The sequence below is a fragment of the Calidris pugnax genome, unplaced genomic scaffold, assembly GCF_001431845.1.
Source record: "Calidris pugnax isolate Ruff unplaced genomic scaffold, ASM143184v1 scaffold268, whole genome shotgun sequence".
Lineage (NCBI taxonomy): Eukaryota > Metazoa > Chordata > Aves > Charadriiformes > Scolopacidae > Calidris > Calidris pugnax.
The window spans coordinates 727,693-744,637 of NW_015090983.1; the positions used below are offsets into that span (position 1 = coordinate 727,693).

The 16,945-nt window shown below is 36.2% G+C and overlaps 1 protein-coding gene across 1 annotated transcript in view; it reads right to left on the reverse strand.

The window, feature by feature from the left end:
* ANO3 (anoctamin 3) overlaps positions 1-13,208 on the reverse strand; it is a 105,141-nt gene extending 91,933 nt beyond the window's left edge. Inside the window, exons 1-3 of the mRNA XM_014953785.1 lie at positions 13,095-13,208; positions 12,458-12,664; positions 11,423-11,494 (exon numbers count right to left, since the gene is read on the reverse strand). Of these exons, the coding sequence (XP_014809271.1) occupies positions 11,423-11,494; positions 12,458-12,664; positions 13,095-13,146 (331 nt within the window). The 5' untranslated portion in view covers positions 13,147-13,208. The remainder of the gene's footprint in view (positions 1-11,422; positions 11,495-12,457; positions 12,665-13,094) is intronic.
* Between the last annotated feature and the right edge of the window lie 3,737 nt (positions 13,209-16,945).

Below are 16,945 nucleotides of genomic sequence, written 5' to 3' on the forward strand. Positions count from 1 at the left end.
TGTTTTCTGTCTGGTAAGCTTGTTTTGAATAAGCAATGACTGATCTGTACGAGCATCATAATTTCCGTGTTCTGAATCATCTGTGTACGTGTCTTTGTCCTTCCCTGTGTCTGAAGGAAAAACAGAAGAAAACAGTGGGCTTATTTTGGGTTATAGTTGAGAGAAATTAACACTGTTATGACAGCCACAGTTGAATATTCCTTTTAAGTATCCACTTTTCGATAACTCATATTCTATCCTTTCTTGCAAAACTTTTTGACTTGAAATGTTATCATGTTTGTCTTAAACTAGAACTGACTTCTATTTTTAGCAGAAGGCTTATAGGAACTTTCTTCTATTAATCAAATCAAATCAAAAAAGCCCACAACATTCTTCACAGTAGTTTAAAAAAAACAACACCAAAACACAAAGCGATATAAACCAAATATTCAAATGCTTTTGTGTTTGGCTCATAATTGTCAAATACTCAAAACGTGTTACCAAATAGACAGGAGCATCCTGGAGACAAGAGTAGCATCTCATGTCTTAAATTTAAATAAGCAAATCTAAATGCCCAACTCCCCTACACACACGCTGCTCATCATTAGACAGAGTATTTGAAAATTTGCATATTAAGTTATTGCAGTGATCATTTCAGAACACGTTTTAAGAGGTGTACATGATGGTGGCAGAAGATTAGTTGACAATATTAAGAAAGCGCTTTCCTTCTTCATTGCATTTGTTTTTAATTGCTCAACAAAAGTTTTTATAAAAACTTAGTTGAGTATCCTAAGATACTCACCTGCAGGTGACTGAAAAGACCTTTTTCAAAGCTTACTAAAACCCACTCTCATGATTAAATTTCCTCCTGCATCATCACTGCAGGAGAGTTAGAAGGACTTAAGTCCCCGAATCACTCTATATCTTCTATCAGAAGGGACTTTTTTCCAGACGTTTCGTTTTCTTGCAGATTCTCTACCAAAAAATCATGACAATACTTACCATTTATACTCAGCAGGAATAAAATGAGGGGTAATGCCTGTAAAACGTTGGACCATGTAAGTTTTAATGAATGCTGGGAAATGGTTAGTCTTGAAAAAAATATTTTACAGATGAAAAAGATGGAATAATTATCCCCCCACGATTGTATATTGGACAAATTGGAAATAGAAACATACTCAGACAAAAAAAGTTACCCACAAATCCTGAGCCAAGTTCTCATCTCAGCTCTCATATCAACATGGGAAAAGTCAGGGGAACGGCAAACAGCATTTAGCCCAGTAATTCTAAACCCTAAATAGAAGCCAAGAAACAAATCATGGTTGCTGTGGGAACCACAGTCTTAACTTTCCTGAATTTTATATTCATAAAAGCTCATCTGCAACAACAAAGTATTTTTCATTAAGTTCTTCAGTTAAATTCTCCACAGTAAGTAGTACCAAAAAGAACCCCAACCCACAATTATCTCATATAGCCTAGATGTTTCTGAGATGGAATATTAAACTGGAACATTTACCAAGAGCAGTTTTTCCTGCAATTTGGCTGCATACATAATGATTACACAAAGTGAGCCCTCAGTAATTTCTGATACTGATATTAACCTCAGTAAATCTGTGAAGGGATTTCTTAAAGTATGAAATAGCCCATTTTAATTGTGAGGGCACCAGCTCAGAGATCTTAGTTATTTTGAACAATGTTTTAACCTAATATACAGGTTACTCTGTGTAATGTAAGGAATGTTGTAAAATGACTGTAAAGAAGGTTTCAAGCAGTAGGTATCCAAAGTAGGAAACAGGATACTTAAGCAACTTTACAGATTTGACTCCCACCCAGACGTGGTGAGCTCTTAGCTTTACTAAAGATCAGGGTCTTGTAATAGCAGCCAGTAAAATGAAAAGCAGAGACAGGCCTATGAAACCTAAACTTTTGCATCTAGAAAGGCCATTTACCCTGAAAAGTCTATTTTTATGAGGGAAGTTTTAGATGATTAGACATTATGAGTACACCTAACACTCAAAAAAGAAAAAAAACCAACACCTTTGCAAAAGTACATAATGTTTAATTTAAACAATTAAAAGTTATGAAATGAGTCTCCCCTTAGTGCTCAACATACTTTTACCTGCTAAGCATTTTTATGTTTTCAAGGACACAACTTTTAAATTATACTATGTGTTTTCTGTTAAAAAAAAAATAAAAATTGCCTTCCATTTAGAAATACCTGCTACCTTGTCTGAAATGTAGTCAAACAAGAGTTTAGCAACAAAAAAACCCATAAAAATAAAGAAATTTGGAATTTAAAAGGTATATTTCTTGTTTAAAGTTTAACAATACTTTTGTACCTTTCAGGAGCTGATGACTTGTTTTATGCACCTAAAGCACTGTCCTACACAGTATCAAATGGTATTGATACCTAAATTAACTTGAGCTTGATCATTCCTAGTGTTACCAATGGGCACTACAATACACCGTGACCAAACTTATTAAATTCAATAACTGCAGTTTCTAAATTTTCATGATATTTTTATATAACATTTGTCTATAAAGGAACACTATTTTCTGCTATCCTTTTCTCCACAATCTCTATTATTTAGGTTTGAATTTTAACTGCCATTTGGGATTGCCACAAGCAAAAGCAAGATAGCATTCCTGAATCTTGTGGCTGGAGTTGTACTGCCCAAGGATGTTTTTAATGTAACATACCCCAAAAGCAACGATATGGACTAACAGCCTTTCTATTTGACTTGTATTAAAACTATCCATCTTTAAATTCAAACACGGAGTATTTATTTGGCTGCAGCTCCACAAAACGTCAAGAGAAAAGCTTGGCTGCCTCAAGTTCTTCCCCTCTGCTCTGTGGGAAAGCTACTGTTTGCTTCATTTTTTATTTCCCATCATCCCTTCTCTGGCCTATAACAACTCATTTGGTTGTTATTGTCGAGAACAACTGCCAGCTCTCCCTGCTCTTGTAGTTCTTGGATGGGCTCTAATGCCAACCACCACAACGAGCCTGCTTGACTTTGGGAGGGGGAGGGTGTAGGCAAGAAGCCATAGGAGAGTAAAAACCCCTCAAAACCAGTTCATATTGCTCTAGAAGCTCAGGCTTTTACACCAATTAACAGAAAGATGGCTCCTTAACAGATCACAGATCATTGCTCGCCTCCCCAAGCACATGTTCTCTTCTTTGCTGTTAATAAGTGCTGCCCCACCTGTGCCTTACTGGGACATCTGAAAGACATGAGCCAGGAGTCCCATTCCTATGTGCCAGGGGACTTCCAAGCATTCATGATTTTTTAATTAAATGTGAGCTTTGGAGTGGGTTTTTTAAAATTATTATTATTTTTTCCTCTTTTCAGAGCTAAAAAAGATCCGCAGATTCTCAGCTAAGACTAATCACTAAAATACTGTTCTACAAAGGCCACTGATTAATGTTTGTATGTTGAAATACATCAACTGAGCAGATATAGGGTATTTTGCTTTCAGTTAATCTACACTGCAGCTATTAATTCAGTAAGGTACTAGAGTGAAGAGTAATTTCCAGAAAAGTATGGCAAGGAGCGTAATAAGCGTTTATGAAACACTTTTCCAATTTTCCTTTACTGCAGGATCAAATTAAAAAAAAAACAACCACAAACAAACCACAAACCAAAACTTAAATAATTTCTGTCCTGTTGGGAAGACTCTTGGCTAAAAGCAGCCCTCCTACATTAATGTTAATGGCAGATCTAGAGTTATCTGAAAAACTTTGAAACTCTGCTAAAATTTAAGAGATCTAAAGAAAAGAGGAGGAAAAAAGGAGAGGAAAAAATAACACGACTTGTGTAAAAAAGAAAAAAGTCTTCTTCAGTGGGAGGACTGCAAATGGGAGGATGGCACTGTTGTATGCTCATGTCCATGTCCACAAAGCGACAAGGACATTTAAAGGACAACTGCCTTCATTCTTAACCCCTCACTTGTTTTTGGTGTTTTTTTTTTTTGCTTTTGAGCTCCTAGTAGGATTAATTTTTTTTTTCTAGGGCTGCTCAGGCAAATTATTATTGCTAATGCAATCAGAATGTGCATGACCCCTTTACATGAGTTTTTAGAGTACCTACTAAAAGAAAGAGACAGATTTAAATATTAATCCTACAAAATTTTTATATTTAAAAAAACTATGTGATTGCAGAACTGAGCAAACAAATATATAATGGAACTAGAAAGCATTTTTAAGCAATTAGTATAGCCAATAATAGTATCTTGCTGATGTATTTCACTTAGTTATGTTAATTAAAACCTACGTGGTAGCTGAAAGCTTTTTGAACTGTTGTCACATAAAAAAAATATTTTAAAAATCATTGAAGTTATAGACATACAATTTGCAAGCCCCAAGTGACCTGTTACAGAAAGGAAAATTAATATGCTATAACAACTTCAAGTCAGGAAAAGGAAGGTTTCTGTATTAAACTGTTTAGCTTTCCCTAACACTGCAGAAGATAGAAAAGAAAGGCTGAATTTTAAATAAAGACGAGGATATTAAATCAGAGACAAGGGTGATAGCTTGTAAATCTAGAGGCAGAGACCAAATCATATTTCACTGAAGTCAATGGGAATTTCACTTTTCAATTCAGTAATTCAAGGACTTCTCTTTAATAAGGTACATAGGTATATTAATTAGGTATATACCTATAATAGCTAGCATACCTAAACATATAACTAAGTAATGTGTTCTGTCAGGCTGGATCCACACTCAAGTATAAAGTGATTTAAAACAGATTCAAGCATTAATCAAGCAGATAACAGATCTCTTCATCCCAGTAGTTGCTTTGTCTTGCTATCTTGTAATCCAGAGGAGATGAGGAGTAACTTCAGCCTTCATACATCACAAAAACCTATCTACATTCCCTGACACCTAGTTTTGCTATGCTTGATGCATGACAGTAAGATTTGCCCTAAGGGCACTTACAGGATGAAATGCTGGAGATGCTTTAATTTCTGGGAGTCTTTTACCTAACAATGCAGAAGCATTTAGTTTAGAAATCGACTTCTAGATCCACACTTTGCATCTTCATTATTGGGTCTTCATAACTGCTTGGCCATCTTTCTGTCTATCAGATATTTCTGAAGGGCCAAGAGCGCATTAGAATTCTATGGCAGTTACGGGACAAAAAGCACTTGCCCCGATTTCTCTATAACATTTAATTCATCAACATATTTTAGGTAACTGCAGTGTAGGACAGCAAATGTTTTTCAATTGAAATGTGGCACAGTTATGGAAAGGAAAATTAATATAAAAATTATTCCTAATAGTTTCTGTTTCACAAACTTTGATAGGATGACTCAATCCTTTGAGCCTTTATACATTTAGGGATAGGCCTTGCATAGCTCTAGTAAGAATGAGATTATTGGTTAAGAAATTAATCCCCCTTTGTCCTAATTTTGGTCCCAGAAACAACAAATAACCTGGAGAAAAATATCACTAAAAACCTGTATAAACACATTGTGATGAATTTAGGTTCTCACTTTATTCTGCTGTGTACTTGGAATACTATATTGTATACATAAGATAAAAGGTTTTTCAGCTACCAGTGTATATGCATTTATGTATCAAAACCTACCATAACAGACAAGTGCAGGCTTTTTTCTTAATGTACAATTTCTCACGAGCTTTCAGACAGTGGAAACCATTATACAGATTCCTTCTCATTTTTAAAAACGGTGTCAGGCTTGTATTACTGCTTTCTGGAGGAGTTAAAATTGTGTACAAAATTGGTACAGGCAGATTAAATGCCTAAAGCACTTTGGTATTTCAAACCTCAGTATTAAGTTCGAAGACTAATTCTTATTAGTTTCAGTGAGCACTATGCTCATCACGGATCACACGGCTTCTTCCTCCCTGCTGCCAGCTCTCCGGGCATGAACCGGCTCTAATACGGGAGCTGGACAATTTCCTCACACACCAGGTATAGGAGAAAATGCAGCTTTTCGGCCATCTCACAACAGTCAGAACAGATGTGATGTCCTTACCTATGGCAGGCATTGCCTAAGGGCCACATGCTTCCAAAAAAAATGATTCTAAAAGTCACAATGGAAACATCGTGTTTCTCTTGAAGCAGAAAGTGAACCTGGTTTTCTTGACTCATACCCTCCGTGATCTTTCAGCCCCTCCTTGCATGTAAACATTGTATGTATTGCACACGTTATTCTGTCTGTTTCTATTTATCATAACATCACTTAATTAAAATTCACTTACAAATTTTCCTGCAATCACAGAATCACCTAGGTTGGATCGAGCACTGAAAAAAGTTTTCATCATACAGTTATTACGCTACTTTGTTGGATTGTTACTTTTGGTCAGGTCTTCATTTCTCAGGTCACTACATTGCAGCATGGCACGTAAACAAGGGTGTTTCTTACATATAACCTTTGTAATGATGGGTTCAGGATACATTCAGAATACGAGGTAGTGGTTACAGCAAAATTATGAACTACATTGTTCGTGATCAAGTTCTTATCTAGGAAGGATTTCATGTCATGATAAGGAAGAAAAGTTACAATGCATAAATCCCTCATAATTAAGCTAATTCTGAAATTAATTAGTGTTGTTTTATTTGCTACTGAGTGTTAGTTTTATTTGTCAAATAACTTCAAATTAGGTACTCATTACATCTAAATCCTGAATGCCAATTTTTATTGATTGTATTTATCCATTACTCATTTTTTACATCTTACTTGAAATGAAATATTTCAGCCTAACAGGGGAGGGCAGATCCTCTGATGATCCTCTGTCATTTCTGATGGTAGGATCTGCAGAAAGCTACTTATATGCTTATTTGCATTAGAATGAGCAAATGAGATTTTTAAGTTAACAAGCAGACTCTCAGATTTCACAAGTGTTTCTCCAAGTCTAACTGGATTTCCAATATGGCCTAACTCCTGAAAATCTTGATGCCTTAGCTATGTACGTGATAAACTGGATTTTTAAAGGCATTCACCTGTATTGTAATGAGAAAACCCTTTTGTAAATCTGGCTCACAGTGTTTGAAAGTGAATATAAAAAAAGGAAGTAAAACTTGGCAACAGTAATGATAGTGATTTTAACAACAGAAAAGGACCTAGCAAATGGAAAAACACGTCACATACAGTCCAAATACTGCCACTGTCCTTCTATCCTTTTTGATAACCCCAAAGGATGATTTGAAAAATGATCAGACCATCCAGTGGAATATTATTCACTATTTTTGTGAGCCTTTGCACCTTACACAGTTCTTTCTCACCCATACTGCACATTAGAAGAATGTACTTATCTCAGTTATGGCAAGAAAAAAGGAATTCTTCTTAGAAAAAGGGACTTATTACTCAAATAAAGTAAAATAAAATCTTCTACAAATCATGTAAATTCTCTTCAGCTTAGTTTAAGACTACTTCATTTTCAGTCCAACAATGAAGAACTGTTAACTTCTCTTAAACTCAGTCAATTGATTTCCAAAAAGCACACTGAAAACTCCTATAATTTTAACAGAGATTACTGAGAAGGGTTTTTTCAACTGTTCATAAAATTCTAGTCCAAATAACCTTCATTACTATTGTTTACTTTAGATTTCTCTTAGAAAAGACGGCCAGCCAAATTCGTGATCGTTCAAAGATAAGGTTCATTCCCTATATGCATATGATGGCCTTTTAGGAAAAAGAAAAGCGTTATTTTAAAAATCTACCAATTACTGTTTCTTTACACATGCATGTGCACACAGATATACCCCACAGCAGTGGAGCAGCTCCTGAATTAACTCACTCATTAGTTAACCTTAATGTGGACGCAATTCTGATTCAGATCCAATCAATAGGTAATTTCCACCTAGGTAAGATCCAAAAGCCCTGATTATAACCCTCATCGGGTGGTTTCCATGAAGCTTTAGCTAAGCCCTGAGCACTCCAGTGCATCTCAAACCTCACAGTTCACATCGTAAGTTACAGAAGCCCAATGTCTATTATTTTGCTTGAATTTACTGATTCCTGAAACTTAAAACACTACTTACCACCTAAAACTGACAGGAAAAAGAACATAAATCCATGATGTCCTTCATCCAGTTTGTCTGTGTTAGTAGCAACAAAGGTGTAATACATTATCATCTTATTTTATAAATCCATCAGTGTCACTAACTAAACAAGTCCAACAGATCTATGGCCTCTTGATTTATAGTCAACTGCAATAAATAAGAACCTTTCCTATGAAATCTTTTATCTGATTCCTGTTAATCCCCTTCTCACAAGAAGATAGTTTGTCTATGGACGCAATTCTGGAAGAGGAAAAAGCCATTTGCCCTATTTTAAGTACAGTTCCGTGATGCTGCCTAATTAAAAATTCACCACATTCACTTAATTCAGCATTCTTTCACATTCTCAGGAGAGCAGTTTGAAAAGGTTCACGAAGGAGATGATACCCATTAATCAGTCTATTTTGCAAACTCCATCAAAGTGCCAGAGTACTGATTAAAGCACGCAGCAGTGCTGCATCATTTTCACCTATCTGGTGATCAAAGTTGAAGCAGCGACATTCCTTTTTTTCTTCCCCACCTCCCCTTTTTTTTTTCTTGCTCCCCAGATCCAGGACAAAATCAACAATTTTAGTCTTGGAGACAAATTCTTACCCACATAAATGCAGTCCTCAAGTGCAAACAAACATTATTTTGAAGGCTTCATGAAAGGCCATTTTTTAATTATAGCTTTAACTGTCCCTGATTTCTCTTCATGAACCTAACAGATAATGCTGATAATTTAGCTGAGGCAACTCTTACTAAGATCTTAGTTTTATCTTTTGTGAACTCAAGTCACAACAACTGACAAAGATCACTTAAACCAGAACTTTCTACTCTTCTGTAACGCAAACACACAGGTAAAGAAAAAGATTTTTCATGGAAGTAGAAGCAATAATATGACTTTGCTCTGGACTGAACACCAAATTCTACAACCACGCTTTGAGAAACAAAGGCTTTAGTTAATGTTCAGATCCAATCAATAGGTAATTTCCACCTAGGTAAGATCCAAAAGCCCTGATTATAACCCTCATCGGGTGGTTTCCATGAAGCTTTAGCTAAGCCCTGAGCACTCCAGTGCATCTCAAACCTCACAGTTCACATCGTAAGTTACAGAAGCCCAATGTCTATTATTTTGCTTGAATTTACTGATTCCTGAAACTTAAAACACTACTTACCACCTAAAACTGACAGGAAAAAGAACATAAATCCATGATGTCCTTCATCCAGTTTGTCTGTGTTAGTAGCAACAAAGGTGTAATACATTATCATCTTATTTTATAAATCCATCAGTGTCACTAACTAAACAAGTCCAACAGATCTATGGCCTCTTGATTTATAGTCAACTGCAATAAATAAGAACCTTTCCTATGAAATCTTTTATCTGATTCCTGTTAATCCCCTTCTCACAAGAAGATAGTTTGTCTATGGACGCAATTCTGGAAGAGGAAAAAGCCATTTGCCCTATTTTAAGTACAGTTCCGTGATGCTGCCTAATTAAAAATTCACCACATTCACTTAATTCAGCATTCTTTCACATTCTCAGGAGAGCAGTTTGAAAAGGTTCACGAAGGAGATGATACCCATTAATCAGTCTATTTTGCAAACTCCATCAAAGTGCCAGAGTACTGATTAAAGCACGCAGCAGTGCTGCATCATTTTCACCTATCTGGTGATCAAAGTTGAAGCAGCGACATTCCTTTTTTTCTTCCCCACCTCCCCTTTTTTTTTTCTTGCTCCCCAGATCCAGGACAAAATCAACAATTTTAGTCTTGGAGACAAATTCTTACCCACATAAATGCAGTCCTCAAGTGCAAACAAACATTATTTTGAAGGCTTCATGAAAGGCCATTTTTTAATTATAGCTTTAACTGTCCCTGATTTCTCTTCATGAACCTAACAGATAATGCTGATAATTTAGCTGAGGCAACTCTTACTAATGACTTTTGAGATTTATAAATACTGTTTCCTTTCTTGCTTATAGCTGAACAACCTAACCAATTAAACTTCTGTAAATACAGAAAAACTTTACCGTTTTCAGTGATCTAATTTGGGATTAACTCAACAAGAGCAAATTAACAAATCATCAGGGCTATCATTTAAATATTTTTCTGTCTCTTCAAAGAGCATCACTGTTGTCAAAAGAGAAGAAACATCCACACCAAAATTTAATACAATTTTGAGCTGATGAGACTTAATCGATCGTCTCAATCTCTGAGCTCCCCATGTTTCTTTTCAGGTTAAAACTAGGTGACGTGGTTGAAAAACAGCACATCACTTACTATAAGAAAGAATTCCTGCTGCCATACTTAAATATGCAATAATATCAGCATGTATATGTGTTAGCAATTAGTAAAAAATAGAACAGGATATTAAAAAAAAAAAAAAGAAGCAAGTTATAACAGTGAAATCTTCTAGTACCTGTGGCTTGCCTACCCAATGAAACCAATTACATTAATAGAATGCAGTAGCTTCTACTGGAACCTTAATGAGAAACATGGTTTGCTTATAAAAACTTCATGCCAAATTTCTGGTCTGTGTCATGACTTTGGAACGTTTTGATTTTGCTTTGGAGGAAGTATCAATTTCACTCATATTTCCAGTAGCTACCTGATTGGGAGACCTTGAAGAGCCTCGTACCCATCACGTATTTTGAGCATCGAGAAAAATCAATGGTAAAATGTGAGAGGAGAGCAGAAATAGCTTTCTGAAAGCAGATCTCTCTCTTTTAGCATGAAGATGCAATTTCTAGTCTGATAATACATTGACCGTGAGCAAAAAGATCTTTCACAGTAGTTGTGCAAGGTGCAGCAATCCTAGATGAGTAACACATGGCAGGGGAATTTCAAAAGTAATTAATTTTGGAACTCGCAAATTACTACATGTGTGTATACACAGGCTCATTTTACAGTCACAAGGATAGGATTATTCTAAGAGCTCTTTTCCTACTTTCTTGGACCTAATTAAATTATCAAAATGGCATGAATGCAGGTACAAATATGCCTCAATTACTGCTTTTTTTGCCAAATTGGAACACTTTTTATACTTGAATGCCTAAAGCAAATATACATGAATATCTAAAACAAAACCAACTAAATAACAACTGCAGCCATGACAATACTGAATAACATGACCATACTGGAATAACAACTTAATAATAATAACAACTATTTCAAAGGAATTTTGAATACATCCTTCCAAGTGATTGCATTACAAAAGATTGTTAAGGGGAAAAGTTACACTGAATATATGAAAAAAACACCTCTCTGTCGTTAGTCCCTATTTACTGTTAGTCTAAGAGGTGAGAAAGTATCATGAAATTTACAATAGTGCATATTTCTTTAGTGACATTTAGTCTCCTCTTTCAAAGAACCTGGCAGTTCAAGTGTAATAGAAGAATCATTAATTTACTATTATTTCAGTTCAGACAAACTTACCTAAAAATGAATCGCTGTATTCTGTATTAGACAGCTTAAGCAAGTTGTTTTCCAAAGTCTCCACCACTTTAGCTGGAATAAATGCAATATCCATATCAGCATTCACATGTATTTTGTGAGTGAAGGACACATTTTTTAAAAGCTGTCAGTGACTCAAATGAAAAACTTTAGGCTAAAATTTTGAAGAGCATTTTCCATGGATGGAAAAAAGAACAAGATCGCTTTAGTGAAGACTTTTCACTCTATTTCTGAGAGAAGTACAAGTCCATTAAATAAGAGTAATAATTAATTCCTATCAACATTAAGGAAGAACTTATCAAAATTCAGTAGCAGAAGCCAGCCAATTTAATTTATTCTATAAAGGTTCACACACAGTTGGCAATAACTGGCAACAGGTGGCACACACCGTGACTGGGATCTCCAACAAGTCTTGTCTTTGATAAGGCATGTTTGTCTGTTAAAATAGAAATCCTAACATAAAAGTATTCTTTCTTCCAACACAAGCCAAAATTCATAGGGATGTTCTCCCTTTTTTCTGATTCTCTCCATACTGCTTTACCCTGATTCTGCTGTTCATGAATGAACACATCTACTCCTACATGTCCATGCTTAAAGACACTTCTTGCTGAATGCCTAGTATTTTTTTTTTCTCTCTCTCTCTTAAGACAAACTACAGAAAACTTCATGCTCTCCCCCAGCATACAGGAGCACTTTCTTGTCTTGTTTGCAGTGAGAGGGAAATAATCTGGTAATTCAGAAAAATAAAAGAAAAATTACTTTAAGTCTCACTTCAAACATTACAGAGATTGACTCAAGAACTCAGCATCTTAGCTCTTCTAGTTGTTTTGTGCAAAAACTTCTCTCCAATAAATCGTAGACATCTAAACAAAGCAAAGCTTATCAGATGCCCCTATTATTTAATGAAAGATGTTAAAAATTTGTATCTAAGACACGACAGGACTTCAAATGATGTTCCCACAGATCCCTTTCATTCCCAGTGTTGGAGCAAGCTCCTGGAAGGGAAAAACCTCCTACCTCGTTCTGACACGACATCCACCGTAGCTGTAGATGTCCCTGCACTTAGAGGCTGGGGCTGGGGCTGCACACGATTCGGCTGCAGGAAAGACGAATGCTTGCTCAGACTCTGAGGATGTGTTTGGCTCTGGGCTAGGCATGGCATAGATCTTCTAGAGGGTTTTAACGGATACTCTTTCACTGTCTCACTCTTGCTCGTATTCATACCTGAAAAAGCCAAAAGGAAAAGAACATAAGCTCTGCCATATAAGGCAACGACAAAGACACACAGCTAATTATGACAACGCAAGGTGATTCATCCACTTAACAAGCAGCTCTCCAACTAAACAAAAACTTTTAAAATATTTAAAGTTCAAAGAGGAATAAAGAGTTGGGAACAAAATCCAGGAATTCTTCACCTACCCTTTCATCAACATTTCACAATATAAATTCACAATATCCTAAATTTGATGTTTACCAAAAAGTCAGATTTTTGTGCTTGCTGACCCCCCCACAGTGGGACGGGGAGAGAGAATGGGAAGAGCATGAGTGAGAAAACTCACCAGTTGAGGTAAAGATAGTTTAATGTTTAATAAATGACGGAAAGAAGGAAAACAAACCAAAACAAAACAATGATTCAGTGCAATCACTCACTCACAGGACGATCTGAAGAAAACTAACTCCATCCCAGCCAGACCCAGTAGATGCATTCAGAAGTTAATGCCAGAAATTTTGGCTACTCTCCTGTTCAAATGCCTCAAGTTGTTCCATCAACAACAATATGTGACCTCTGAGAGACTGCTGCCCTTCCTGTCCAAGTGAACTAGACGGAAACACATCACAGAAGAAAAAAAAAACAAAAACAAAACATAGTCCCCAAAATATCTGGGAAATTGTTATGATCAAGGATATTCACATAAATGAAGATTACAAATATCCATTAATATTTACCTCTAGCAAAAATATAAGGCAGAGGAAAAAAAAAAACAAAAAAAACCCCAAAACACGAAATAGCTCCGGTTTCAATGCCAAGGAAAATTGACTACATGGGGTTTGCTATAAAGAATCCTAAAGCCTCCTGTCTGTACAGGATCAGCAGATCTGCGATTGCTGCACACAGTGTCAAAGATCCTCAGAAGATTAGTGTAGAGAGTCTGTTTTACCACGCAATTTCTCTGCCTGACAGCACAATTTACTCTGCAGCATGTTCTTATAAATCTTAGACTCTTAGTGATGTATATTACCTCTCTCTCTGCCAGAAAGAAAGAAGTGATCTAAACATTTCTGTTGTGTGGAGTGCCATGAAATTCCAAGGAACTTTCCCCATCAAAATGCCACTCGAGGAAGGACATCACACTCAGCAAGTCTCTTATCTGAATCTCAACACATGAGTCCGCAAAGAAGGTACTTTGATTGGCAGGATACTCTCCAAACTTAAGTATAATAGCTAAGGTTTAAAAGGGTCTTTCATTTAAAAACTTTCCGGAGCTCACAGAACACGCTTTGCTTCACTGCAAGTGTTGCTCTGTCAAAAAACACAGAACTTCATTAGTTGACCAAGGACAGTTCTCTCAGATCTGTGGCACTGCATAACTCTTCTTGGTCCGATCAATTAAGTATTAATTTAATAGGAGGTTGAAGCAGATAGAGCTAAGCTTCTGCTGCCTCAGAAGGTGCCACAGGTCTTTAAATAGGTGCGAGCAGAAAGGACTCTGCTGCTTAATAATTCTGAAATGAACTGCAGAGCAGGCAGGAGCACTGGGCTATAGCTCCAAGGATGCCGTGCTCAGAATACAGAAATGCTACCTAACGTGTCTGCTACGCTACTTGCAAGATTTCACAGAATCATAGAATAGTTTGGGTTGAAAAGGACCTTAAAGATCATCGAGTTCCAACCCCCCTTCCGTGGGCAAGGACATCTCCTACTAGAGCAGGTTGGCCAAGCCCCATTCAGCCTGGTCTTTCTGAGAAATATTCTTTGTAGCTCTTCCTAAATGGACACACTTATTCGACCAAAATCTACAGGAGTTAGACAAAGCAATGGGTAATATAGAATAATATATAAAAAGATGTATTTCGTAATTGTTCTGCATGGCTTTAACGATCAATTTCTTAAGCTGTGATGTGCTGTCAGTAATTATGGAACCTAGCACATAATTATTCCTGTTGCCAAAAAAGAATGTTTCTTGCATCTGTATGGGAGTCACTGTGTAGCAAGATGAATCACTTTATTACCAAAGAAATTTACAGTAATGCAAATAACACACAGTGTCATTCAATTTTAACAACACTTTAAGTGATACATATAAAAAAGAATATAATTCTTTTATGAAGCACTGCCTCAATTTAAAAGAAAATTACTCCCTTTTGCTCTCTCTCACTGTAAATTTCTCTGTGCAATTTCAAACAGATTCCTTAATACCATGCTAATTCTGCTTGGAGAGAGATTCACAGCAAAGTAACCTCAGAGCACGTTTGCTGTTACGCTAGGAGTAGGATCTACCTTCATGATTGAAATTTAACAGGTCAATTCATTCTCTGCCAGTGTGTCAGAGTCCAGTTCTGTGATGCATTTGCTGTTGCATGCCAACGCTTACCCAGCACTGGCACACAAACAGTTTGTGGCTGACATCATCAGATGGGTCACTAAACTGATCTACTGAAATTATTGTTATTCCTTCCTCTCTTCTCCATAGGGGTGTTCTCTAGAACCTGTACCTTTCCAGCTAGAACTCTGCTAATTTGGATCTCCAATAAAAGACACATATACACTTCGCAAAAAAAAAGCATAAACTTGTTTTTCTATTCAAACTGCATTTATTGCTTCTTTCCCTACAAAATACTCCTCTGGCACATAGCGTGAGTATGGAAATAAGTATAGCATGAGTATAAAAATTTCTCACGTTGGAGAAAAAGGTGGTTAAAGTTTATGGTTGAATCAGATCCTGCCTTTTATTTTAGCACTTCTGCCTTGGAAAGTGTTCTTTCCGAGGGGAAGCTGGGGATTCCTGTCATGTAGGCAAATCCCTACGTGGCTCGAAGCCAGAATAGCCAGCTGTACTATGGCTTCTCATAGCTTCCTGGCAGAGCAGGCAGGAAAGATGGAGCTAGAGTATGATAAGCTTTTCTGATTGTTAAATCAGTATGCACAATTTAATGCATGCTCAACATTATGCCAATCCAGAAAGACTCTAAATGAAGCCAGCTCTCAGATGCCTCCAGGTTTTGGCGATTAAAAACAAAAAGGAAAAATTCTCCTATGCCTCATTCTGCGAGATACAGATACAGACAATCATTTCTTTACTATTTAGAACAAAAAAATAATTGCATTTCACTTTCTCCTAATTTTAGATGGGGAAAGTCTGACAGCTGGTCCATATGCATTGTTAACCCAACGCTGGAAGCACCTTTAGCAAGGCTGGACCAGTGTGAATTTCACAAAGAACAGCCAAGTAACTATTGTCCATTTAATCCAGTAGAAACCTTAACATAAAACAGGAATAGCTACTATAGAAGTCAAATCAATAGCAGTAGCTTTATAGAGACATGCTGTATTATAATGCCCACAATCAATATCAACAACATGCAGGTCTTACCAACTACTCATATCACCACCAGTTTGCTTGAGAAAAATATTTTCTTAATTGTAAACAAAACTTCTGTAAAGCCTTTGGCTTCACATAGCGTACATCACTAATTAATTTGAAATGTCATTCATAAAATGCATTAAACAGACTGAGAACCTGATAAATCTCAAATGTTTCTGTCAACGGCATCATCATAATAAGAATCTTTAATCACAAAATATGAAGAAAAGCTTTCAACGCTTTTCATGACATTTGAGTTTAATGTGAAAATGCATTTCTACAGTATCAAGTACAAAACAGCTCAATTTTGAAGAGCATTTTGTTTTCAATACTCAGTGGATGTAGCAGGTACTTGCTGCTAAAGAATAAGCTTACTCTGATTGGCAGCTTACAAAAGAAAACTTAATGCAGGATAATTACTCTTAATAATTCCAAGAAACCTTAACCAAAAGACACTTAATAATGAAGTAGTAATAAATTATTTCAGTAACAGCAGAAGTTTTCCTATCTATTTGTAATACCTCAACAAATACAAAGGGTATTCAGTTTCACATATTAGACCTTAGACATTTGAGAAAGTCAGGAATTAACCCATTCTTTCCTTTTTTATATAAAAGGTGGAATCAAACTGGATAACCTCTGAATTCATTTTACATTCTTACAGGAAAAAAACAAAACGCAACAAGTATTCTTATTATATTTACAAACACTCTTAAGAAGCCTCATCAAAACTGAAGAAAGCAAACCAGTCCTTTTCTTAAGAAAAAAACCCAACAAACAAGACACACACTAAACATGGGAGAAAACAGCCGTTAAGGACAAACTCTATTTCTCTTCAATAATATCAGTATATCATGCAAGCTTATGAATCCCAATTTTCTACAGGTATTTTTTCAAATTACCTTAAATGCCTTTTCCATTA